This window comes from Patiria miniata, unplaced genomic scaffold (genome assembly GCF_015706575.1).
Source record: "Patiria miniata isolate m_02_andy unplaced genomic scaffold, ASM1570657v1 HiC_scaffold_3, whole genome shotgun sequence".
Classification (NCBI taxonomy): Eukaryota; Metazoa; Echinodermata; class Asteroidea; order Valvatida; family Asterinidae; genus Patiria; species Patiria miniata.
The window spans coordinates 46,184,084-46,207,485 of NW_024037069.1; the positions used below are offsets into that span (position 1 = coordinate 46,184,084).

A 23,402-nucleotide genomic window follows, 5' to 3' on the forward strand; every position below is an offset into this window, starting at 1 on the left:
AGTGCCTATAGAAACGCTGTCCCTACCCAATCGACTAGATTTAAATTAACGAATTTCACTTTACAACTTGGTCCCCTTAGTTTCAGTCCGTGTAAGTGAATTTTCACACTCTTTGGAATGAGTATTTCAATCAGTGTTGTCATTTTACCGATTGATTTCTGCGGGAGCAGCTCGAGGCCGGTTTCGCAGCCGAACGACCGGTTCTGGGTTCCGCGTTCCGCGACCGGTTCTCCTCTTTATGACACTTGAAACCCAGGATGAACACCAACCCACGATCCAGAGCAATAACGAAAGGCACACGAACGCCACGTAAATTTGGTAGGCCCACCCCGGCAGATCAATTCGAGGCAAGACGAACACAAACGCCAGATTCCCCACTACAAACACGATGATCAAGCAAATGGCGGCAACTCTGCACCTCCCAATTGGCCTGGTCGGCTGAGTCGGCGGAGTCGGCAGACCCGGTCGATGGTTCAGTTGTCCCGTCATTGCAAGATGCGAGGGACGGTGCGAACTGTCTGCCATGGGTGAAGTGCACGTATAGGTTTAATTTCGACTCTGGTCCCCGGTATCATTAAGAAATGCGGACTCCTAAGATCTGGTCATGACCTCGGACTCTAAACATGCATCATCTCCGAAGCCAATCAGTTTGTGAAAATCTATTTTAGTCAATTAACTCCTCTTCGATATTAAAATCCCACCTGGAAATTTTGTGCTATTCTCAAATAAATGTATGCGGGCAAAACCCGTTGGTACTTTTCCACACTGCATTGTACATATTGACGTCAACTTCACGAGCTAAACTCGTCGATTTGAATTCAAGTGCAATGGACCGTGCACAAACAGCACAATAGGTACAATAGACGACACTATTAATTCATGTTATGCACGCATGCGCATGAGGCATGGGAGCCTATAGGTAATATTTTATTGTTACATGTACATGTTTTTCTCAACTCCACTTATTATTATTTTACCAGTTATGGGAAACTTTCAAGACAAATTGTTTGCGGCCATTCATGGCCAAGTTCGCGCAAGGACTATAGTTGACCAATGGTTAACTAACGTTTGCCCGAACTCTGTCTAGTCGACGATGGTTGACTACGCTAGTCGACTATTTGGAACCAGCCTACTGGGGTTGGTTGCTTCGCTGGTAACCAATAGCCGCGCGCATTCACAACGCTAGCAGAGAGCCAGGATCCAGAAGTTTCGCATTTTGACCAGCGTTCGACTAGAGACGTTCGCACGTTGCTACCAGTGCGCAGGCGTAAGGTACGTCACAAATCAACCACTAGTCGACTAATGGTCCTTGCCCGAACTTGGCCCATGATGTTGTTGCGTGCACAACGGTAAATACGCCTGAACCAATCCGCCTAGCAGGGGCGGATCCAGGAATTTTTGCAGGGGGGGGGGGGATCATCAGCAAAAAAAATCTGAAAATGTACACAGTTTTTCTCTCCGGACACTTGGCCTCCGTAAAATCAAAAACTGGGGGTGGGGTGGGGGGCTAATACCATATTTCAATAGGGGGCGCTGTTAAAATTCGACGATTATTAACACTAGATTACAGAATGGTGTACCGTATTTTGAACGGACAGACATTATACCAGTATCATTTTTGTGTGTGTGTCACAGCAGGGGGGGGGGAGGGGTTTCGACGTATTTTTTTGGAATTTGTATGAATTTTTTTTTTGACAGAGCTGGGGGGGGGGGGGGGGGGGCTGACCCCAAAAACGATGACCGAGATTTTTTTCATTGACATGAAGTTTAGATTGTCGTCTTCCGTATAATTTAACATTTCAATCATACTGAGCATATTTTCTGAGAAACACAACGATCAAAAGGCCAGGTTTTTGGGCTGCTTGGATTTCACTGCTCTATTATAGCGTATAAGTACGTAATCGGATAAGCTTGGCCTTACAACACCAGACGCTTTGCCCTAGCAATCACATGACTGTATAGGCCAGTGAAAGCGATCATTCAATTTTGTTGCGTCCAGAGACAGAATATATGTTTACCCAGAAAGGGCCAGAGTACACTATTTTGGGACACTGCCAAGAGTGGGAGGGAAAGTAGGGGCCACGCCCCCATCATAATGACCGGATTAGCCGATTTTTGGCTAACTTTGACGGATTTTTGGGTTAAAAAACGAGTTTGACCAAAAATTTGACAGAATGGAATTTTTTTGCAGATTTCTGGCAGAATTCTTCAAAAATGGTTATTTGGCAGAAAAACATGACAAATTGGAAAAAAAAGTACATTTGTTTATAAAAAAAAAAGCTCCAATCTTTTCTGACAATCCCTTGCATAATGTGGGACAAAGTTGGTCTAAGGAACCGGACTTTGTCGAGCGCGAGCGTGACGCAACCGGGTTTTGCCATAAATTTACGCAGTTTCATAACATCTTTATGTGACTAAAGATTGTTTATAATGTAATTTGAACCTTAATTAAGACAATTCCACAACATTTGCACGTGATTTTAAGTGTTCATAGTGTATTTCGAGTAATTCCGGGGAATTTGGCAGTTTTTTTTTTATAAATCCGACAGATTTTTAAAGTGCATTTAGCAGAATTTGGCTATGATCTTACGGTCACCCAGGCCCTCATGCCCCACGATTCCGCCGTTGTTGCCGCCTAAACAATGGCGTTCTTGTAGGTGGAAAGTATTTCTGTTTTGCTCAGTGAGGGGGAAGTAGCTTTCGATCAAAAACTAGAACGGCGAAGCCGCCATGGCTCGCTGTCCAAGGCAGGAAGGGAGGCTGAAGGTAGGGTTGGGGATGGGCATGATGGAAGGGGATCAGGATTCTTGTTGATGTGCCTAGGTGTAGGGGTCAGTTTTTAAATGTCAACATAAAAAGTCAACAGATTACCTAATAAATACATGTGTTTGTTAGCCGTCACTGTATTATGGGGGAGTTTTCCATTGTAATGGTAATTAGGACCCAGTAGTGGAGCCTATTTGCAGCCCCCACAGTGTCTTCTGCTCCCCATACTTGTATTACTATGGGAAAACTCTTGTGTAGTCGCCACAAATGCAGAACAAGAATGGGTAAACATGTACATGTAGACACAGCACCATCACCACCTCCCCTAAACCTTACCCCATCCCAAAACCTTACCCCATCCCCAACCCGCCCCCTCCCCCTCCCCCACCCAACCCCCTACCCACACCCATCCCATCCTCCCCTAATCATCCCCACCCTATCCCCGCACATCCCAATCCCACGCAAACTCCAATCCCTATCTCCTTCCCCCTCCCGACCCGTACCCTCCCCTACACCAACCCCCTACACCCACCTACCGTATCTTCCCCCATCCGTCCTTACCCACCCCTAACCCTTACTCAAATTCCAATATCCAGCCCACCCCATTCCCCCACCCATACATCCCCACCTGACCCCATTCAACCCCTACTCTGATCCCTATATACCGGGTACTGCCCCCTCCCCTTATCCAACGCCTACAAGAACCCATCCCTACCCATCCCCAACCCCTACTCCGATCCTATATCCCGCCCCCTGCCCAACCCCTTCCTAACCCAACCCCTACATCCATGCCCATCCTCTCCCTACCTGTCTCCCCCTACCTGTCTCTCCCTACCTGTTCCCACCCCACCCCTACAAATCCCCGACCCACCCAAACTCAGTATTCCAACCCCTCTCCGCACCCCACCCCACCTTAACCCACCCCGTCCCACCCATCCTAGCTCCCCTACTCATCCTACTCACACAAACCCTAACTCAAATCCTATCCCCCAACCCACCCCACCCCACCCAACCCATCCCACCCCATCCCTACTCCAACCCCATAAACTAAAAGATCAAACCAAAAGCTCATGCACATCCTCAAAATGCATAGTGTACATGTACATGTTATACCGGTATACACACACGTACATGTTATACCAGTATACATGTACATGTAACAATTAAAAACTTTAACATTTCCTTGAATTAAAATAAATTCCTCAATAAAATCATAAAATTTACTGCAATGATATGAACCTAACTGAAGTTATAGAGACAATACATGAGTCATGACAACTGCATTTAATTTTTTTTCCCCAAGTTAACAAGAACCAAAAAACTTCAACATTTTTTATCTGAACGCGGACGGACGGCCGGACGGACGGACGGACGGACGGACGGACATTCCAGCCAGATGGAATTGTGGGGTGATAGCATTGTGTTCCCATTATCCCTTTTTCTAAAGATTCCCTTCTGGGGTGATGTTTTTCTATTGTGAAAAAAAGTGGGGTGATGTGTCCTGAAAGGAACATCACCCCACAAGGGTGGTATGGTCAGAACGGACGGACGCCCGGACAGACGGACGGAAATTGGTATTACATAGGCTCGCATCTGCTTCGCAGCTCGCCAAAAATCACATCTTGTATTTCATCCTCCCTGCAATGCATTTTCCTCTAGCTTTGTTTTGGAAATAAACGTGACAAAATTGTTATTAAGTTTCCCGAAACCAATCGTTGTGAGCACTAGAAACCCACAGGGCTGTGGTCTTTAATTTGTACAGTTTATTTACACACATGATTGCAAAGTGGCGGATCCATCTAGCGTGAATTTGCTGATGATATTACCACCCTTAGTGGTAGTGTGATGGCGATGAATCTAGTTATCGACATCAAGTATTTTCTCTTGTAAAATGGTCGGAATCGAGCAATCTTGTCTTGATTGTTGACAAAACTAAGGAAATGATAAATGATTTTCGCAGAAACTAAGGTCAAATTGAACTTATTGTCATTAACGGGTTGACCATTACATTTTCGAGAAATTTTCACCCCCTAAAAGACGACCCCTATTTTTGCCAAAGCGAAAAAGTATAGCCATCTTGAAAACGATCCCTCCACACAGCATGGCAAAATAGCGCCACTTTCGAGGCGAATTGCATCCACGCAATACTCAAAACTGGAAGTCCCATATCCTGGCCAGAGGTTCATTGCCAGAATTATATATCTCTTCAATTAACCAATTTTATGGCTCTCAGAACACTTTAGTACAGGCTAGAATATTTTAAGGTTATAACTTGTATTCATGAGCTATATTGGTTCAGGCCTATTTACCGTTGTGCACGCAACACCATCATGAATGGCCGAAAACAATTAGTTTTTAAAGTTTTCCCATGCTTGGTCAATAATAAGTTGATTTGAGAAAAACATGTACGTGTAACAATACAATATTACCTATAGGCTCCCATGCCTCATGTGCATGCGTGCATAACTTGAATTTAATAATGTCGTCTATTGTTCCTATTGTGCTGTTTGTGCACGGTCCATTGCACTTGAATTCAAATCGCCGAGTTTAGCTCGTGAAGTTGACGTCAATATGTACAATGCAGTGTAGAAAACTACCAACGAGTTTTGCCCGCATACATTTATTTGGGACGTCCATGATTCTGGGGGGATTTCAATATCGAAGAAGTGTTAATTGACTAAAATGGACTTTCACAAACTGATTGGCTTCTGAAATTATCCATGTAGGGCCTATAGAGTCCGTGGTCAAAGAGACCAGATCTCAGGAGTCCGCATTTCTGAATGATACCGGGGACCAGAGTAAAAAATAAACCTATACGTGCACTTCACCTATGGCTGAAAGGTCGCACCCCTCGCAGCTTGCACGGACGGATCAACTGAGCCTTCGACCGGGTCGGCCGACTCCGCCGACTCCGCCGACTCCGCCGACTCCGCCGACCAGGCCAATCGGGAGGTGCAAAGTTGCCGTCAACTGCTTGTTTATCGTGTTTTTAATTGGTATTGTGATGCTTGCGGCACTCTCGCCTACATTTGGTCTGCCGCCTTGGGTCAGCGAATTGTTTTGGACGTTCGTGTGCCTTTCGTCTATATTGCTCTGTACCTTGTGTTTGTGTTCATCCTGGGTTGTAAGTGTCATAAAGAAGATAACCGGTCGCGGAACGCGGAACCCAGAACCGGTCGTTCGACTCCAAGACCTGCCCCGAGCTGCTCCCGAAGAAATCAATGGGTAAAATGATAACATTGATTGCAACTCATTCCATATGAGTGTGAAAATTGGCTTACACAGACTGAAACTATTATGGGGACCAAGTTGTAAAGTGAAATTTGTTAATTTCAATGGAGTCGATTGGGTTTAGCACGTGATTGATTCCATTTGTTTTCTGAGTGTTTCAGCCATGTGATTTTCACTTTAAATTCCACTCTGTGAAATTATACAGGGTGAGTAAAAAAAACCCAAAACCCAAATGTCTGAACAACTATTTTTGTAGCACTTTTAAAATCTAAGATATAAAAGCCCAATTCGTAAGCTTTCTTTTAGTACAAGAATCATGCAAATCACTCATGTACTTTTCAAGTTACGGAATTTTTTAACACAACCACCGTTTTAAAGTTCTATCCACGGATCACGAAAAAAAAGTGCGCGTTCTTTCAGCAAAACGGAAACAATTCACACACATCCCTATGTGATTTGTTTTCGTTTTGCTGAAAGAACACTTACCTTTTTGAATGATTCTTGTACTTAAAGAAAGCTTATGAATTGGGCTTTCATGTATCCTAAATTTTGAAAGTGCTACATGCAAAACTTCACTCAAACAATAGTCCCGACATTTGGGTTTCGTTTTTTTTTTTTTACTCAAGCCATAATACAGACACCGTTTCTAAGCACTGTGCAAGCCACTTTGTAATTACTGAATGATAAACGGCCATTCATAACCACGTGCCCACATGAATGATACTGAGCCAATCAAATCGATTTGGCGTGGTAAATTTCACAATATTCAGGCGCTTTATTCTAAATTCCAGAATGAAAATAGGCACCAAACGATGAAGAGTGAAAATTACCTTAAGTTTAGTTGGAAATACACTGAAAATATCTCAGTCAGGTGGAAACTCTTGTGAATTGCACTCTTAAGACGTCTGGTCCCTACTTTCTGTTGGTCACTAAATAAATTGTCATATGCCTGTAGCCTTTGGTTGTGTGTACTTCCACCCAGCAGCCCAGGAACAAAAACGCACTCCTTTTTTCCCCCTGAATTTTCTTCAGAGGCCAAATGAACACCGGTTTCGAGGACGACCCGCCGCCGTCTTTCACCGAGGCGTCAGCCTCGTTCCCAACGGTGCTTGCCTTGAGGACCAACAACGCGCCACGAAGACTTCCCCAAGGGACAGTCAGCAACCCTGTTACATGCGAACCCCCACCGCCATCTTACGAGGACGTCTGCCTTGCTACCCCGGCCGAGGCACCGTCTGCAACGGGCGAGCCCCCGCCGCCATCATACGAAGAAGTCACAGCTAATAACGTTACACGGTGATGACGTGACAACCCAACTTCCACCGCGTATATGCCTTGTGAACTGTGCATGCAGTGTATAGGCCAGTGAAAGCGATCGATCGTGTTGTGTCCAGAGACATTATAAGGCCAGAGAACTTAATTCCTTTTTATGTTTACCCAGATATAGGGCTAATGTACACCATTTTTCGGACCTGTCTATATAGAGTGCACTATTTTGGGACCCTGCCAAAAGTGGGAGGGGAGGTATATAGGGGCAACGCCCCCATGGCCCTACGGTTCCACCGTTGTTGCCGCCTGAACAATGGCGCCTTGGAAGGTGAGAGTGTTTTTGTTTCACTCAGTGAGGGGATGAATGCATGTTATGCACGACCATTGAGAACTGTGACATTGTTCATGTGTCGTATATCTGGTTCCTCTACAGGTCCTGTTCGAATGGGCCACTGCTCTCTCAAAAATGGTCCCATCGCCCCTGTTTTCACTTTTTACCATCTTGATAGAATGGGTAAACAAGAACAAATATCGTTTCGGTTTTGCGGTAACACCATGTGGTAATAACTACTGCTTAGAAGATATTAGTTCTGAGAAGAACTTGTCCTGCTTATTATCAACTTGCTAAGTAGTTTTTGTTCTGTTTAGAACAAATATGTTTGGTCCCAAGTCCATCCGCTTTCGTGTTATCGGGTGCTGTATAAATTTGGTTGAGTCTCGATAGTCCGAAGTCCCATTGGTCCGAAGTCCCATTGGTCCGACGTCCCATTGGTCCGAAGTCCCACTGGTCCGACGTCCCATTGGTCCGAAGTCCCATTAGTTCCACTGGTTCAGGTTGACTGACCCTAAACCCTAACCTTAATCCTATGGGGTGTCGGACCAATAGGACTTCAGACCAATGACATGTGACTTCGGATCAATTGGACGTTTATGCCAACGGAAAGTATAGAGCGATGGGCCATCGGACTAATGGGACTTCGGACCAATGGGACGTCGGACCAATGGGACTTCGGACTATAGAGACGTCACTATAAATTTGAGGACGCCCCCAAATCCTGTGACTGCGCCCTATTCTGTGACAAAAATTAGTTGAAATCTCATAATTATTTGATACATTTTTTTTGGTAAATAGGAAACTGCCTGAGACAATGAGCTTTGATTTGAGCCGCAGTAGATGAGTTTTCTGTCTTTCTGAAAATTGGGCTCGCTATAGCAATTTAGCTTACCCTACCCCTAAATCACATCGGTCCAGACGCCGCCAGCAAAGGGCGAACCCCCGCCGCCATCCTGCGAAGAAGCACCGGCTCAAAATACCCTTCGAGTTTAATTTGTTTGGTTTTTCAGATTGTGAATTGAAACTATTATGTTCTAGTGTTTTCGTTAATAGATTTAATTGTATTTACATCATATCACACCTCTTCTCGTTATTCAAAACAAGAATAATGAAGTGACATCATCATTCACGATTGTCTTTTTTTCTCTCGAAATGTCATCATCTACGTTAATATTATAGACTTAGAGTCTGAGTGCTGGGTAATTATCAACACCCAGACTCTAAGCAGTCTTAAACAGAGTGATAAATATCGACCGAGCACATATTTATTCCCATCATAAATACCTTTTCGGTAAAAAAAATTCCAATAATTCGTTCATAAAATCCCGATTTTGTTCAACAAGTTCACTTCATGCTTTTTGAAACATCCCTATAGCAAAATAATGGAGTGTTCAGCTGGCGAGTATTAAAGATGTAAACAACCCTTTTATGGAGATTGACGCAGGCGAAGCATGTTCTGCGCGATGTCGCGCAGAACGCACCTGGGCGTTGCGTTTTGAATAAGGGAATAAATGTGTGCTCTGGAGGTTTTTATCACTCTGTTTAAGACCACTTAGAGTCTGGGTGCTGATAATTACCCGAGCCCGAGCCGGAGGCGAGGGTAATTATCAGCACCCAGACTCTAAGTGGTCTTAAACAGAGTGATAAATACCGACGGAGCACATATTTATTCCCATTCATAAATATGTAAGAAAAAATCATATAATTCGTTCAAAACATCCCGATTTTGTTCAACAAATTCACTTTATGCTTTTTGAAACGTCCCTCTTGCAAAATAATGGAGTGTTCAGCTGGCGAGTAAGATGTAAACAACCCTTTTATGGAGATTGACGCGCACGTATCATGTTCTGCGCGATGTCGCGCAGAAAGCACCTGGCGCGTTGCGTTTTGTATTTAGAACTATAAAATTCTGTCTCGCTTGTAGTGTTGCGCATGCCTACGTGAGGATTGTGAACGTTCAACCAATGAAACGATAAGAGGCACTGGATTTTTAGGAGTCCACATTTTATTGTGACACTGGAAAAGTGTTTAAGACCAGCTAGCCATCTGGTCTTTATCATCCGTTTAAGACCGGCCACGTGACGGGCTCTCGACCAATAGGAATAGCTAAACTGTCTGAGGTATTTATGAATTTAGAACTATACAATTCTGACTCGCTGGTAGTATTGCGCATGCTTACGTGAGGATTGTGAACGTTCAACCAATGAAACGGTAAGAGGCACTGGATGGATTTTTAGGAGTTTACATTTTATTGTGACTTTGGAAAAGTGTTTAAGACCAGCTATAGCCATGTCTTTATCATCCGTTTAAGACCAGCCACGTGACGGGCTCTCGACCAGCAGTAGGAATAGCTGAACTGTCTGAGGTAAATTTATGAATGTAAAATAAATGGCTTGGCGGTTCTAATCGGGAGCGGCTGTTTTTTTTTGGAGGTGGGGACACCGGCAGCTTGAGAGTTCGAAATGTGGTCGGAACCAAGTTAGTGGTGAACTACTGTCAGATTTTTAAAACAAAAATCTTAGTGGGTCATCAAATAGGCCTGCAAAGGGCTGAATACTTACAAACGAAACGCATCCAAGTACTATTCGTTTTGTTAATCTCTTCGCCTATTTTGGTTGTTATACCATACTACTATTGATGTGGAAGTTTCTTCACGGCTCAAACTCATTAGTATCACAGTTGTTAGCCAAATCTGGTAAGAAATGACTGTAAGATTTCCTGATAGTGTATTAACCACGGATATACAAGCTTTTTGTATTTCAGCCATGCAGAGATCGGCATTGTTGCCACTTAGAACTAGGCTGAAGCGGTTGTTCGATTTTTTTTTTCCTAGTAAGGGTGACTACTTCACCGGTGATCCAAGGCCGCCTTCTTCTACCTATGTCATCTTTAATTTCTTTTCTTTTTTTGATGGGTTGACAATTGAATTTTCGAGAAATTTTCACCCAAAGAAGATGATTTTTTTCCCAAAGCGGAAAAGTAGCCATCTTGAAAAAAAAAATCCCTCCACAATGTGGCAAAATAGCGCCACTTTCGAGCCCAATTGCACCCAAAATGCATAGAATTGGAAGCCCCAAGTCCGGGACACTATAGTTCATTGCCATATATCTTCAAGTACCCAATTTTATGGCTCTCAGAATTCTTTTATATAGAATATTTTGAGGGTATAACTTTTAGTCATGAGCTCGGCGGATGGGTTTATAGGCATATTCTATACCGGCGTGCACCCAACAACATCATGAATGGCCCGCAAACAATTTGTCAGTAAAATTTTCCCAAACTTGGTCAAAACCCAAGTAGTGAATTGAGATAAACATGTACATGTAACAATAACATATTACCAATAGGTTTCTAAACCTTATGCGCATGCGTGCATAACTATTTTAATATGATCGTCTATTGTTACATATTATGCCGTTTGTGCATGGTCCATTGCACTTGAATTAAAATCGCCAAATCTAGCTCAGTCTAATGTGAAGTTGACGTCAACATGTACAATGCTGTGTGGAAAACTACCAACAGGTTTTGCCCGCATTAGAAGTTCCCGAAATTTCCGCGTGGGATTTTTATATCGAAGAGGTGTTAATTGACTAAAATAGACTGTCAACAAACTGACTGGCTTCGGAGAGAATACTCGTGTCATGAACGGTGAAATTAAACGTCGGTGGCAAAAACAGTACAACCAGTGAAGACATCGGTGATTTCACAGAACTAGTTTAGACTGTACCTAAAGTGTAAAATGTTGCCTCCGTATAATAACATGAAAAAGGACTCACTGTATTGTGCATTCCTCAACTGGAACGCGGAAAAGATTAGAGTCTGTGGTCAAAGAGACCGGATCTGAGGAGGCCGCATTTCTTAATGATACTGGAGACCGGAGTCAATGCGAATGCACGCATGGTGGCGTCAAATTATATATAGGTGTATACTTCAGCCACACAGTTTGCACCCATCGCAGCTTCCAACGACAGGACGACTGATCCGACCGGGTCCATCTGCCGTCTCCGCCGACCATGCCGTGCACCAGCGAGAGCTGCAAGGATGACGCCTTCGGGTGTTGTATATGCACGTCTGCATTGGGGGTTTTTTTTTCTGTGTTCATGATACTCGTGTTTACACTTGGACTGCCTCTATGGGTTTTCTTTGTTTCCGGATTGTTCGCAGTTATGTTCTGGATCTGTTGGTGTATATGCCTATTTGTATTTTTCGTGGGGCCACCTTCAAAATGTCGCAGAACCGGTCGCAGAACGCGGAACCCAGAACCGGTCGTTCGGCTCCGAAACCTACCTCCAGCTGCTCCCGAAGAAATCAATGGGTAAAATGATAACAATGATTGTAACTCTCATTCCAAAGAGTGTAAAAATCACTCACACAGACTGAAACTATGGGGACCACGTTGTGAAGTGAAATGCGTTAATTTCAATCGACTCGATTGATAGCACTCGAGTTTCCTTTTTTCAGATTCCCTTTTTTTTTTTAGAGTGATTTTCACTTTTAATTCCACTGTTGGAAATGAACCAAAATAACCCCCGACTACGCATGGTGCACAAAATGGCGCTGGAATTAAAAACTACTGAACTGATTCTGGAATCATTTTCATTCTAACTAAAATTAACTCTAAGACGTCTGGTCCCTACATTCTGTTGGTCACTAAATAAATTGTCACTCGGATAGAGTGACTTTTCACTGTTTGAAAATATGCCTATAGCCTTTGGTTGTGTGTACTGCCACCAAGCGGCTCAGGAACAAAAACTCACTCCTTTTTTCGTCCCTGAATTTTCTTCAGAGGCCAAATGAACACCGGTTTCGTCGACGACCCGCCGCCGTCTTTCACCGATGCGTCAGCCTCGTTCCCAACGGTGCTAGCCTTGAGGACCAACAACACGCCACAAAGACTTCCCCGAGAGGCAGTCAGCAACCGTGCTACATGCGAACCCCCACCGCCATCTTACGAGGACGTCTGCCTTGCTACCCCGGCCGAGGCACCGTCTGCAACGGGCGAGCCCCTGCCGCCATCATACGAAGAAGTCACAGCTAATAACGGTACACGGTGATGACGTGACAACCCGTGAACAAAATGTACTTACTACTTTCCGTTCTCTTTTGCGTACTGTGATTTCTTTAAGCGGGTATAACACCAGCATCAGGTATCAGCTGCATTTTTCAGCCTTTACTTCATGCAGCCAAGTCCTAATTGACATGTTGCCAACGGAGCCAAATCGGCGGAAGTACCGTTGAATATTGGAAAAGCGGGGCGGGAGGGGAGAAGGAGAGGGGGTGGGTGGGAGAGGGGGGGATTGGGTGGTGGGGGTGGAGAAGGAGGAGGGGGTGCTGCACCTCATTCATCGATAGGGGGGCCTTTTTCTGTGATTAATGAAGGATTCACCCTGGCCCCAGTTTCTGCCCGCGTATATGCAAGTCAACTGTGCATGGCAGTGTTACAGGCCTGTAGTGACTCGATCACTCGATGTGAGACAGTGTAGGCCAGTCGGCCCTTCCAAGGCAAAGCAATGCAACTCGAAAATGATCATTTTGAGAAAAAGACTTTGAAGTTCCATCTTTTGCCATTTTTAAGCTTTAAATACCGTTGTGTTTCTTTTTTTTTCCACAGATTTGTGCCAGTTACATTTTTTTTAAATTCTGAATTTTTTAGACTGTTAAAAGCTCAGTTTCTTATACTTATAACCATTTACATAAAGTTGCACTCTTATTCCGTGCGTTTTTTGTCATATGTGGTTTACACATTCCAAGGCAAAACAATGCATCTTGTTTTGACAAAAGCACTTTTTCAGAAATTCTACAGGAAAACAATGTATCTTTGGTTGAGAGGCAGCAAAACTGTCAACTTTGTGATACATTCCACGGCAAAACAATGCATCTTTATTTGAAAGGCTGCCAAAATTTTATAGCGCCCACGATACAGGCCGTTGCTGCCTGGATAATGGCGCCATATTTGCAGGTGATAGTGTTTTTGTTTCACTCAGTGAGGGGCAAGTAGCACAAAAACAAAAATAACAGTAAAAGCAATTTTACATCCTGTATTTCATCCTCCACGCAATGCATTTCTGGTGTTTTTTTTTCACTTTACTTCTTTGAATTGTGGGACATTTTACTTTTTTTGGTTTTCCAGTGGTTGTGTTTTATAATTTTATTTTTTGGGTTTTAAAGTAGATGTGTTTTATATAAGTCATATTATGGTCTACTTTACACTGTTATGGGCTTGTATCTGTCTTTTTATGTTTTGTTATTTCATTTATTTGCTGATATGCCTAATTGTTTATTCTAATGACGTCCCGTTTTATTTGTTTGTTTTAATTTACTTCTTTGAATTGTGGAACATTTTATTTTTTTGGTTTTCTAGTAAATGTGTTTTATCATTCTATTCTGATATGATTGTACATGTTTATTATGTTCATGTTGTCGTAATATTTTGTAGGATTTTGTTTTATTTTTTATTGCATATACGTTATTAATTTAGCACGCTGTTATCTTGTGTATTGCTTTTTATTACTTTATATTATTTGCTTAAACAATTAACGTTAATTTATGTTTACATTTTTATCATCTGTATTTTTTTGTATTTTTTTATATTAAATATTACATAATTAACTGGTTCATAGTTTTAATTATTAATTTTTTTTTGTACAGGGCCCTCAAGGAAAGCAGGTTTTTAACTGAGGAGGCCACCCTGTTTAAGTAAGACTGCAAATAAATAAATAAGTGTCCTCTTAGATTTGTTTCGGAATTAAGGTATTATAGGTCTGTTAGAGCATGGAGGAATATTCCTCCATGGTTAGAGCAGACTGCTCTAACCCGTAGCTCCACGGTTAGAGCAGACTGGTGTCTCAAGGCCCGTACCGTTTAGCACGGAAACGAGTCGGGGTACAGTGCATGCATGCTATGCACGACCAAATCTCACATTGTTCATGTTCGTATCCGCTTTCTCTTAATTATTTCTGGGAAATTACAGGTCCTGTCCGAATGGGCCACTGCTCTCTCAAAAATTGTCCCATCGTGACCTGTTTTCACTTTTTATCGTCTTGATAGGATGGGTAAACAAGAACAAATATGTTTGGTCCCAAGTAGTTTATCCACTTTCGTTTTATCGGGGGCTATATTAATTTAAGGACGCCCCCAAATCCTGTGACTGCGCCCTATATTCTGAGACAAAAAAACTCAATTTGTTAGATACAAACTTTTTTGTAAAGCGAAAACTGCCCGAGATCATGAGCTTTGATTTGAGTGGTAGTAGAGCTTTCTGTCTTAAAAATTGGGGTCGCTGTAAGGCCAATAAAAAAAAAACATGTTTAGCGTCCCCGCCCGCTTCCTTTTAGAAGGCCACCTCTTGTTTTTCTGTTTTTAAACCTAAAAAAGGATCAATTTTAAACAGTAACATCATCTTGGCCTCTTTGTCTGTTGCATCTAGCCCATATAAAGTTGACATGTCATTTCGCCAGTCCAAGTGGTGGTCATTTTAAAAAAAAGGGTGGCGGCCATCTTGAAAAATACCTGGTCGGGCGGCCATTTTGGAGGGAGAAAAAAAGGGCCTCCTTCTCTGCACTGAACCAATTCGAACCCCATTGAAAACAGTGTAAAATCAACAAAGTTTTGGGCCAAATAACATGCAAGTCGACTGGGCCCAGACGGCTTGCAGGGTTTCTCAAACACAAATTAATTCTTTTTTCATCTGGTGGGGTGGCCAATTACATTTTTAAATATTCACAACAAAACATAATCACCTCCCGAACAGTGATCCTTCCCAAGACTGCATGCAGCCATTTTACAAATGGCATCCATCCACTTTCTCAGGCAAATAGGACCCAACCGTGATTGTATTAAATCTGCTCTCAGATGCAAGCCCAGAACCAGGAAGTTGACCCTCTGCTACATTTTACACAATTCCACCAATTTTTTTAAAAGCCAAACGGCCTCCTTTTTAGAAATCGTGGTAGCACTTTTAATGCTAATCAGCTGAAGTGGAAATTCTCACTTGATTTAGTTCATTGCACCCGTCCGGTATGCAGCAAGCGCTGCATGCAAAGGCCACAATAAGCTACCCAGAATGCCATGCGTGTTTCCTTTCAGATTCTGTGAAGCGGATCAGCCCTTACCCATAATAAGGCCCAGCGCCCCGCTCGTAATGCATACGGATGCAACAGTGCAAATAAATTCCCATAGACACTAGTGCTAAATGCCCATACTTCAAAATTCCTTTAAAAATACTCAGAACTCTCACAGGTATTCAAGCTGCACAGAAAAATGATGATCAACATGTCATCTTTCGTTTTCTTTTCATTTTTTGTTGGGTTGACCATTGACTTTTTGAGATATTCTCACCCAAAGAAGAGCACCCCTATTTTCCCCAAAGCGGAAAAGTAGCCATCTTGAAAAACGATCCCTCCACAACATGGCAAAATAGCGCCACTTCTGAGCCCAATAGCATCCAAAATGCTCAGAATTGGAAGCCCCAAGTCCGGGCCAGAGGTTTATTACCATATCTCTTCAATTTCCCAATTTTGCGGCGCTCAGAACTCTCTAATATAGAATATTTTGAGGTCATAACTTTTAGTCATGAGCTTGGCGGATGGATTTACCGGTGTGCACCCACACGCACGGTACGGATACGTAAACGTGAAAACGACAACTGTCAGTACAGTACAGCTCGTGTGTCCCATCCACAATATATTTCCGGGTGAGATTATATATGATATCGAAAACTGACTGTTAGCACACTAAAATAGACATTCACAAACTGATTGGCTTCGGAGATAACACTTGTATTATTGACTTTTGTTGGGTTGGTGCAAGTACTTTCCACACAAGGCAGTGTAAAGCTGAGGGTCGTTTTTTCTTGCTGTTCAAACACGTCATGAACGGTGCAAGTTGGAGGCAAGACGGTACCACCATTGTGAAACCGGTAAAAAAATATTCAGTGGAACCGGAACAGTGTAACCATCGGCCTCCATACGGACTACTGTATCGCGCATTCATTAAGTGGACGGAATTGGAACAGGGTCAAAATCACATACCAGAGTTGGAGTTTATGGACAAAGAGACTAATCCCACTCTTTATAAGGAGTCCTAATTTTATATGACACGGGTGTTCATGACGACGTCAAATTAAACCTGCAAAGATGGCAGACAGTAACGGAACCGTTGCAGCTTGTACCGACGGGACGACTGCGCCTTCGACAGGGTCTGCCGACCAAGGCTCGACCGCCGGCGAAATTTGCTGGCTGTGTGTGTTAATTTCTCCATTTGTTTTTTTAGTTGTGTTTGTGACACTCGCATTTACGAATCAACTGCCGATTTGGTTGGTCTGGGCTTATGAAGCATTCCTTGGCATGTTATTTGTGCTGGGGGTCTTGCTATTCTGCATGATTGTTGTTTTTAGTCACACAGAGGAGCGGAATGATGATGGACACAGGAACGCGGAAGAACCAGTCGTTCGGTTCCCAGACCTGCATCAAGCTGCTCCTGAAGAAATCAATAGGTAAAGTGACAACGTTACGCTAACTTATCTATTTTCTCCAATGGGCGTTTTTGCTAACAGGCATGGGCGTCGCGGGGGGGGGGGGGGCAAGGAGGGGGGGGGGCACTTCCCCCCCTGGAAAAGCGAAAACAAAAAAGAAAAACAAAGAAAAAGAGGCGCGAAGACAAAGTGGTGTAAATTTAATGAGTTGGGGGGGGGGGCAAAATGTCCTTGCCCCCCTCTAAAACTGATAAATCGAGAATGTGTTGAGAAATACAAGCATTTTTGGGCAAAAAATTGTTTTGCCCCCCTCTAGAAAAAATCCTGGCGACGCCCATGCTAACAGGCAACACACCTCATTAGAAGGCGACAGATTGGCGTCACCCTACTATCTTGTCGACCCTTAGGAGACGAAATTCGATGACGCCGATGGTTGAAATGGATTCCTCGTCGTTCTAAACCTAAATAATCTGAGATTCCTCTACGGGGGTAGCTCATGGTAAAAAAGGGTTGCACAGAAAGAGGTTTGTGTAGAAACTATATGAAAGTGTCGCCCTATTATAGCAATTTGTGTTTTTATTATTATATTACTATTATTATATGGTCTATAATCATCTCCCCGGTGACTTCAGTCTCCCTTATCCCTGATGCAGGGAGCGGCGACCTCTGTTTTTCCATTTTGACCATAATTGGCGGTCATATTGCCATCTTGAATATCTCCAGAGCATCGGTGTTTTCACTGTTGACATCCCAAACGTGTTTTAGGACCCTAAAAGGCACCAACAAAGTTGGTGTGTTAATAATTCGGGGGGGGGGGTGCATCGGGCCATCGGGGTCACCTATGCATACTCCCCTATAAGGGCGTTATGAAGCTGGAAAGCTGATTGACAAAAACGATCAACCTAATCTCGTGGAAACTCGAAAAAATTAAAACTCGGTCTATGAACTTCATTCTATAATACCACTGGTCCCTGTAGTTTCAGAGTGATGAGTATTTTTTTTCACTATTTGAAGAGAAGAGAGAGATGGCTGCCGTTTGTAACGTTAGACTGTTTCCTGCCCCCCCCTCCCAAAAAAAAGATACGAGGACCGGTAAATAGCACTCATTTAAAGCCTTTGATTGGATCGCCTCTGCACGTGCGCATCGCAATTGTTTATTTTTGAATCGCAGTTCACTCTGGACGCCGGTTTACGATCCTCAAAGGGTAGTACATGTACACAAAATCACCAGTGTCTCCATTAAGGCAGCTTTAGGTTGTAAATATTGAACAGCAATATTTTACTCCTTATTGATATTTGCCAAAGATATTTTCAAGTTTACCAAAAGTCGAAGCTCATTACCTCCAAAATTGCACCCTCGTGATCAGCTGGGCCAATTTCACATCGCTGCTCAGCACAAAAATTTGCTTAGCACACAAAAAGTCTGGCTTATAAAAGCAGCTAGGTTACCACTACCAGCCAAAACTCCATGTGATATATATATTGTTCGTGATTAGTATTCAGCTGTTGTTTGCTAAGCTGAAAATCACATGGAGTTTTGGCTGATAAACTGCTTTCATAAGCCAGACTTTTTTGTGCTCAGCAAATTTTTGTGCTTAGCAGCGCCGTGAAATTGGGCCCAGCTGCAGACCTATTGTAACTTTGCAACAGGCTTGGTCGGCGCGCACAAACGTAAACGTTGTGATTTAGATATCATGAGGCGAGGCGGGTTCCAGACCTACGTGAGTCATGCATAATAGTTCACGTTCATTACCCGGAATTCCTGGTAATGTATGCCAGATTCACCGCTAGTTACCAGACCCCTTCTTTCAAGTCTAATAGGGTCAGGGAACCAGACTACCGTTAGGTTGTGTGTACTGCCACCAACCGGCTTAGGAAAAAAAAAACCTCAGTTGCTTCTTTTCTCCTCCTCACCTCCCATAGCGCTCAAATGAACACCGGTTTCGTCGGCGACCCGCCGCCGTCTTTCACCGAGACGTCAGCCCCGTTCCCGACGGTGCTAGCCTTGAGGACCAACAACACGCCTCGAGGAGTTCCCCGAGAGCCAGTCAGCAACCGTGCTAGATGCGAACCCCCACCGCCATCTTACGAGGACGTCTGCCTTGCTATCCCGTCCGAGGCACCGTCTGCAACGGGCGAGCCCCCGCCGCCATCATACGAAGAAGTCACAGCTAACGGTACATGGTGGTGACGTGACAACCCATGAACACTGTAGTTATGCCCAATCTGGGCAAGTTACGCCGGTGCGGTACGGTCCGGCCCACAGCAAATTCGAAACGCGGGTCAGGCGGGTGGGGGATGGGTGGGGTGCACCTCATTGATCAATAGTCGGGCGCCCTTTGTTTTACTTTTCGGTTAATGATACACCCTAGCCCTAGTTTCCGCCGTTTACATAATTATGCTACGTCAGCTGCTAGGCCGATGATCGAAAGCGATCATTCGGTAGTGTTGTGTCCAGCTGGCCAGAGAGAGTAGGCCAGAGAACTTCATTTTATGTTTACCAAGATATAGGGCCCAGAGTTTACTATTTCCGGACCTGAGAGGGCTGGGGATTCCCACAGTGGATAAAAATGGACCCCTGGCTCCATGTTCTGCGCCGTTGCCGCCTTAGCAATGGCATACTCGAATGTGCAAGACTGCTTGCCAGTAATTTTGCTCAGTGAGTAGAATTATCATTGGAAAATTTAAAAAACAACAACAACAACAACATCAGCCGTCAATTTTGAATCACGTGGGTGCAGGGCCGGGAACGAGATGAGGGTGATATGGAGCAAGGGCGGATCCAAAACACATTTTTTTTTGGGGGGGGGGGGAGCCAACAAATTGGTCTAACAAAAAGTGGGTCCAAATATTACGAAGGGCCTCGATTTTTTTTTTATTCTAGATGCTCTGTGGGTGCGATCTGAGGCAATTTCTGACCACTTTAACAAATTTATTTTGAGGGAAAAAATGGCATTTGATGTAAGATTGTTTCTTACCCACTGTCACAGAGTGACTTTATTTTAATAAAACGAATTTACTCTTTATTGGTTGTAGAAACAAGTTTATTTTTATGTGGCCTGAATCTAGTACATTGGAGTTGTAGAAACAACATTTACTTTTATGTGGCCTGAATCTAGTACACTGGAAGTTGGAATTTGGAATGTGTTTTATGTAGAGGGTAACACAATGTACTTGTATTGAGGCTCTCATACCCAACATTCTGGGAATAGGTGAGCTAGCCAAACCATGTTTTGTTGAGCCTGTGACGTTTAAATAATTAAACCACACCTAGTTTGTTATTGGCCAATGGGGCTCACGTAATACTCAATGTGAATGTTAAATAGGCAATGAGAAGCCTGAGTGGACAGAATAAACTTATCATGTTAATGTATGCATAGGACTAATTTCATTTTGGGTATACAAGCGTGGGCAAATGTAAGAGAAAGGACTTGCTAAGAGAAATTCCGAGTAGAGGGTAGTGGCCGGACTCGAAGTGGTTTTTTGAGACTTAGAAGCCAAGGGAGATAGGGCAATGCATAGCCAGCCTGCGGCAGAGCTAATGAGAGCTCATTGATCCGAGTCTGAACTAATGAGAGTTCACGAACCAGAAAATTCAGCAGTGTATAAGCCAGGAGTCCTTCAATTCCTGGCTTTTTAATCTTGGTTTTGGGATTGCGTCCCCGTGACCAGAGGAGTGAGGCCGGACCGCAGCGGCGGGACCAGAGGACCGTGTGGACTCCGCTGGCCAAGTGGGAAAGCTACGAGCATAGAGCATTTGCTGGACACGAGACAACAAGAGACACTCGGACACTTCTTTTCTATGCTGTAACTAATATTTGTGATTGTACTAAATACTGGAAGTTGCCCCTTAATCTGAATTCAATAAGGAATATAAATCGTGTGTATGATAAGTCTGTAAATAAATATAAATACTGTAAAGAGAAGAGTGAAGGCCTAGTTTTCTCTGAGTGTCAGTGTTCATTGGATGGTGACTATAACTAAATGTCCATTTCATGGGGTGGGCAAACCCTGGGATGTGACACCCACCAATTGTGTATTCTGGCAAGAGCTGTTTTCAAGTTCTATTTCATTAACTGAAGGAGATCCATAAGATGAAGTCAACTGCTTACATAAAAAGATTTCAAATTGAAGATGGCAGATCACTGTTATATAAATACATTGCAACATTGCCACAGACTGACAACGACCACTACAACTGCGACTCCTAAACCTATTAATTAAAGAATTTGACATATTCAGCTTTGTAATGTTAACAGCAGGATTACATGATTAACACATTCAAAGCTTTATTGAGATCTTTATACACAGTACATGCACTACCTATTACATTTCGAAAGCATTCTCTGAAAACGCTTGTTTGTAAATCGTGTACAATGCTTTAGGTTGAACGCAAGGCTCACAGAGTGTTTTCGAAACGACTGGCTATGGCTTTGTCTTCGGCTTAATGATATTTTAGGTCCCTCACTTCTGAAATTCCAGCTACAATTTGGTGCATTTTGTGCTTCAGGAACATTCAATAATTAGTTGACATGAAGCCAAAATTTTTGTTTGATTATCTTCGATTGGTTTGCCTCTCAGTGATTCAGAAGTCGGAGACAATGCCAAAGCTGAAGACGGAGCAAAGGTTTCAACGCTTTAAATCCTGAATGGCAACTATAGGGATCATATTGTTTTATGAAGGTATGCAGCCAATAGTCCAACTGGTTAATCATGCATCTTTCTAAAATCTTATCTACAGCGATCGGGTGTTTAGGCTACCTTGCGTTAAAAGGGATTCAAAGAAAAGAGAATTCGCAAGATCGATCGGTTATTCAATTTCTTCCTTGTTTTAATGGGGTTGTTGTTCAGTTGGGATGGTGTTAAGGTGGGGTGGTGTTCAGGTGCACGGGGTGGTGTTCAGGTGCACGGGGTGGTGTTCAGGTGCACGGGGTGGTGTTCAGGTGCACGATGTGGTGTTCAGGTGCACGGGGTGGTGTTCAGGTGCACGGGGTGGTGTTCAGGTGCACGGGGTGGTGTTCAGGTGCACGGGCCGGGGTGGTGTTCAGGTGCACGGGCCGGGGTGGTGTTCAGGTGCACGGGCCGGGGTGGTGTTCAGGTGCACGGGCCGGGGTGGTGTTCAGGTGCACGGGCCGGGGTGGTGTTCAGGTGCACGGGGTGGTGTTCAGGTGCACGGGGTGGTGTTCAGGTGCACGGGGTGGTGTTCAGGTGCACGGGGTGGTGTTCAGGTGCACGGGGTGGTGTTCAGGTGCACGGGGTGGTGTTCAGGTGCACGGGGTGGTGTTCAGGTGCACGGGGTGGTGTTCAGGTGCACGGGGTGGTGTTCAGGTGCACGGGGTGGTGTTCAGGTGCACGGGGTGGTGTTCAGGTGCACGGGGTGGTGTTCCGGTGCACGGGGTGGTGTTCCGGTGCACGGGGTGGTGTTCCGGTGCACGGGGTGGTGTTCCGGTGCACGGGGTGGTGTTCCGGTGCACGGGGTGGTGTTCCGGTGCACGGGGTGGTGTTCCGGTGCACGGGGTGGTGTTCCGGTGCACGGGGTGGTGTTCCGGTGCACGGGGTGGTGTTCCGGTGCACGGGGTGGTGTTCAGGTGCACGGGGTGGTGTTCAGGTGCACGGGGTGGTGTTCAGGTGCACGGGGTGGTGTTCAGGTGCACGGGGTGGTGTTCAGGTGCACGGGGTGGTGTTCAGGTGCACGGGGTGGTGTTCAGGTGCACGGGCCGGGGTGGTGTTCAGGTGCACGGGCCGGGGTGGTGTTCAGGTGCACGGGCCGGGGTGGTGTTCAGGTGCACGGGCCGGGGTGGTGTTCAGGTGCACGGGGTGGTGTTCAGGTGCACGGGGTGGTGTTCAGGTGCACGGGGTGGTGTTCAGGTGCACGGGGTGGTGTTCAGGTGCACGGGGTGGTGTTCAGGTGCACGGGGTGGTGTTCAGGTGCACGGGGTGGTGTTCAGGTGCACGGGGTGGTGTTCAGGTGCACGGGGTGGTGTTCAGGTGCACGGGGTGGTGTTCAGGTGCACGGGGTGGTGTTCCGGTGCACGGGGTGGTGTTCCGGTGCACGGGGTGGTGTTCCGGTGCACGGGGTGGTGTTCCGGTGCACGGGGTGGTGTTCCGGTGCACGGGGTGGTGTTCCGGTGCACGGGGTGGTGTTCCGGTGCACGGGGTGGTGTTCCGGTGCACGGGGTGGTGTTCAGGTGCACGGGGTGGTGTTCAGGTGCACGGGGTGGTGTTCAGGTGCACGGGGTGGTGTTCAGGTGCACGGGGTGGTGTTCAGGTGCACGGGCTGGTGTTCAGGTGCACGGGCTGGTGTTCAGGTGCACGGGCTGGTGTTCAGGT

The 23,402-nt window shown here is 44.8% G+C and overlaps 1 protein-coding gene across 1 annotated transcript; it reads left to right on the forward strand.

Moving 5' to 3' along the window:
• The first annotated feature begins 11,079 nt into the window (after positions 1-11,079).
• LOC119736904 lies at positions 11,080-12,863 on the forward strand. Its single transcript, XM_038210928.1, has 2 exons — positions 11,080-11,915; positions 12,387-12,863. Exons 1-2 carry the CDS (start codon positions 11,614-11,616, stop codon positions 12,652-12,654), a joined length of 570 nt encoding a protein of 189 aa, XP_038066856.1. The 5' UTR covers positions 11,080-11,613; the 3' UTR covers positions 12,655-12,863.
• Positions 12,864-23,402: the final 10,539 nt, after the last annotated feature.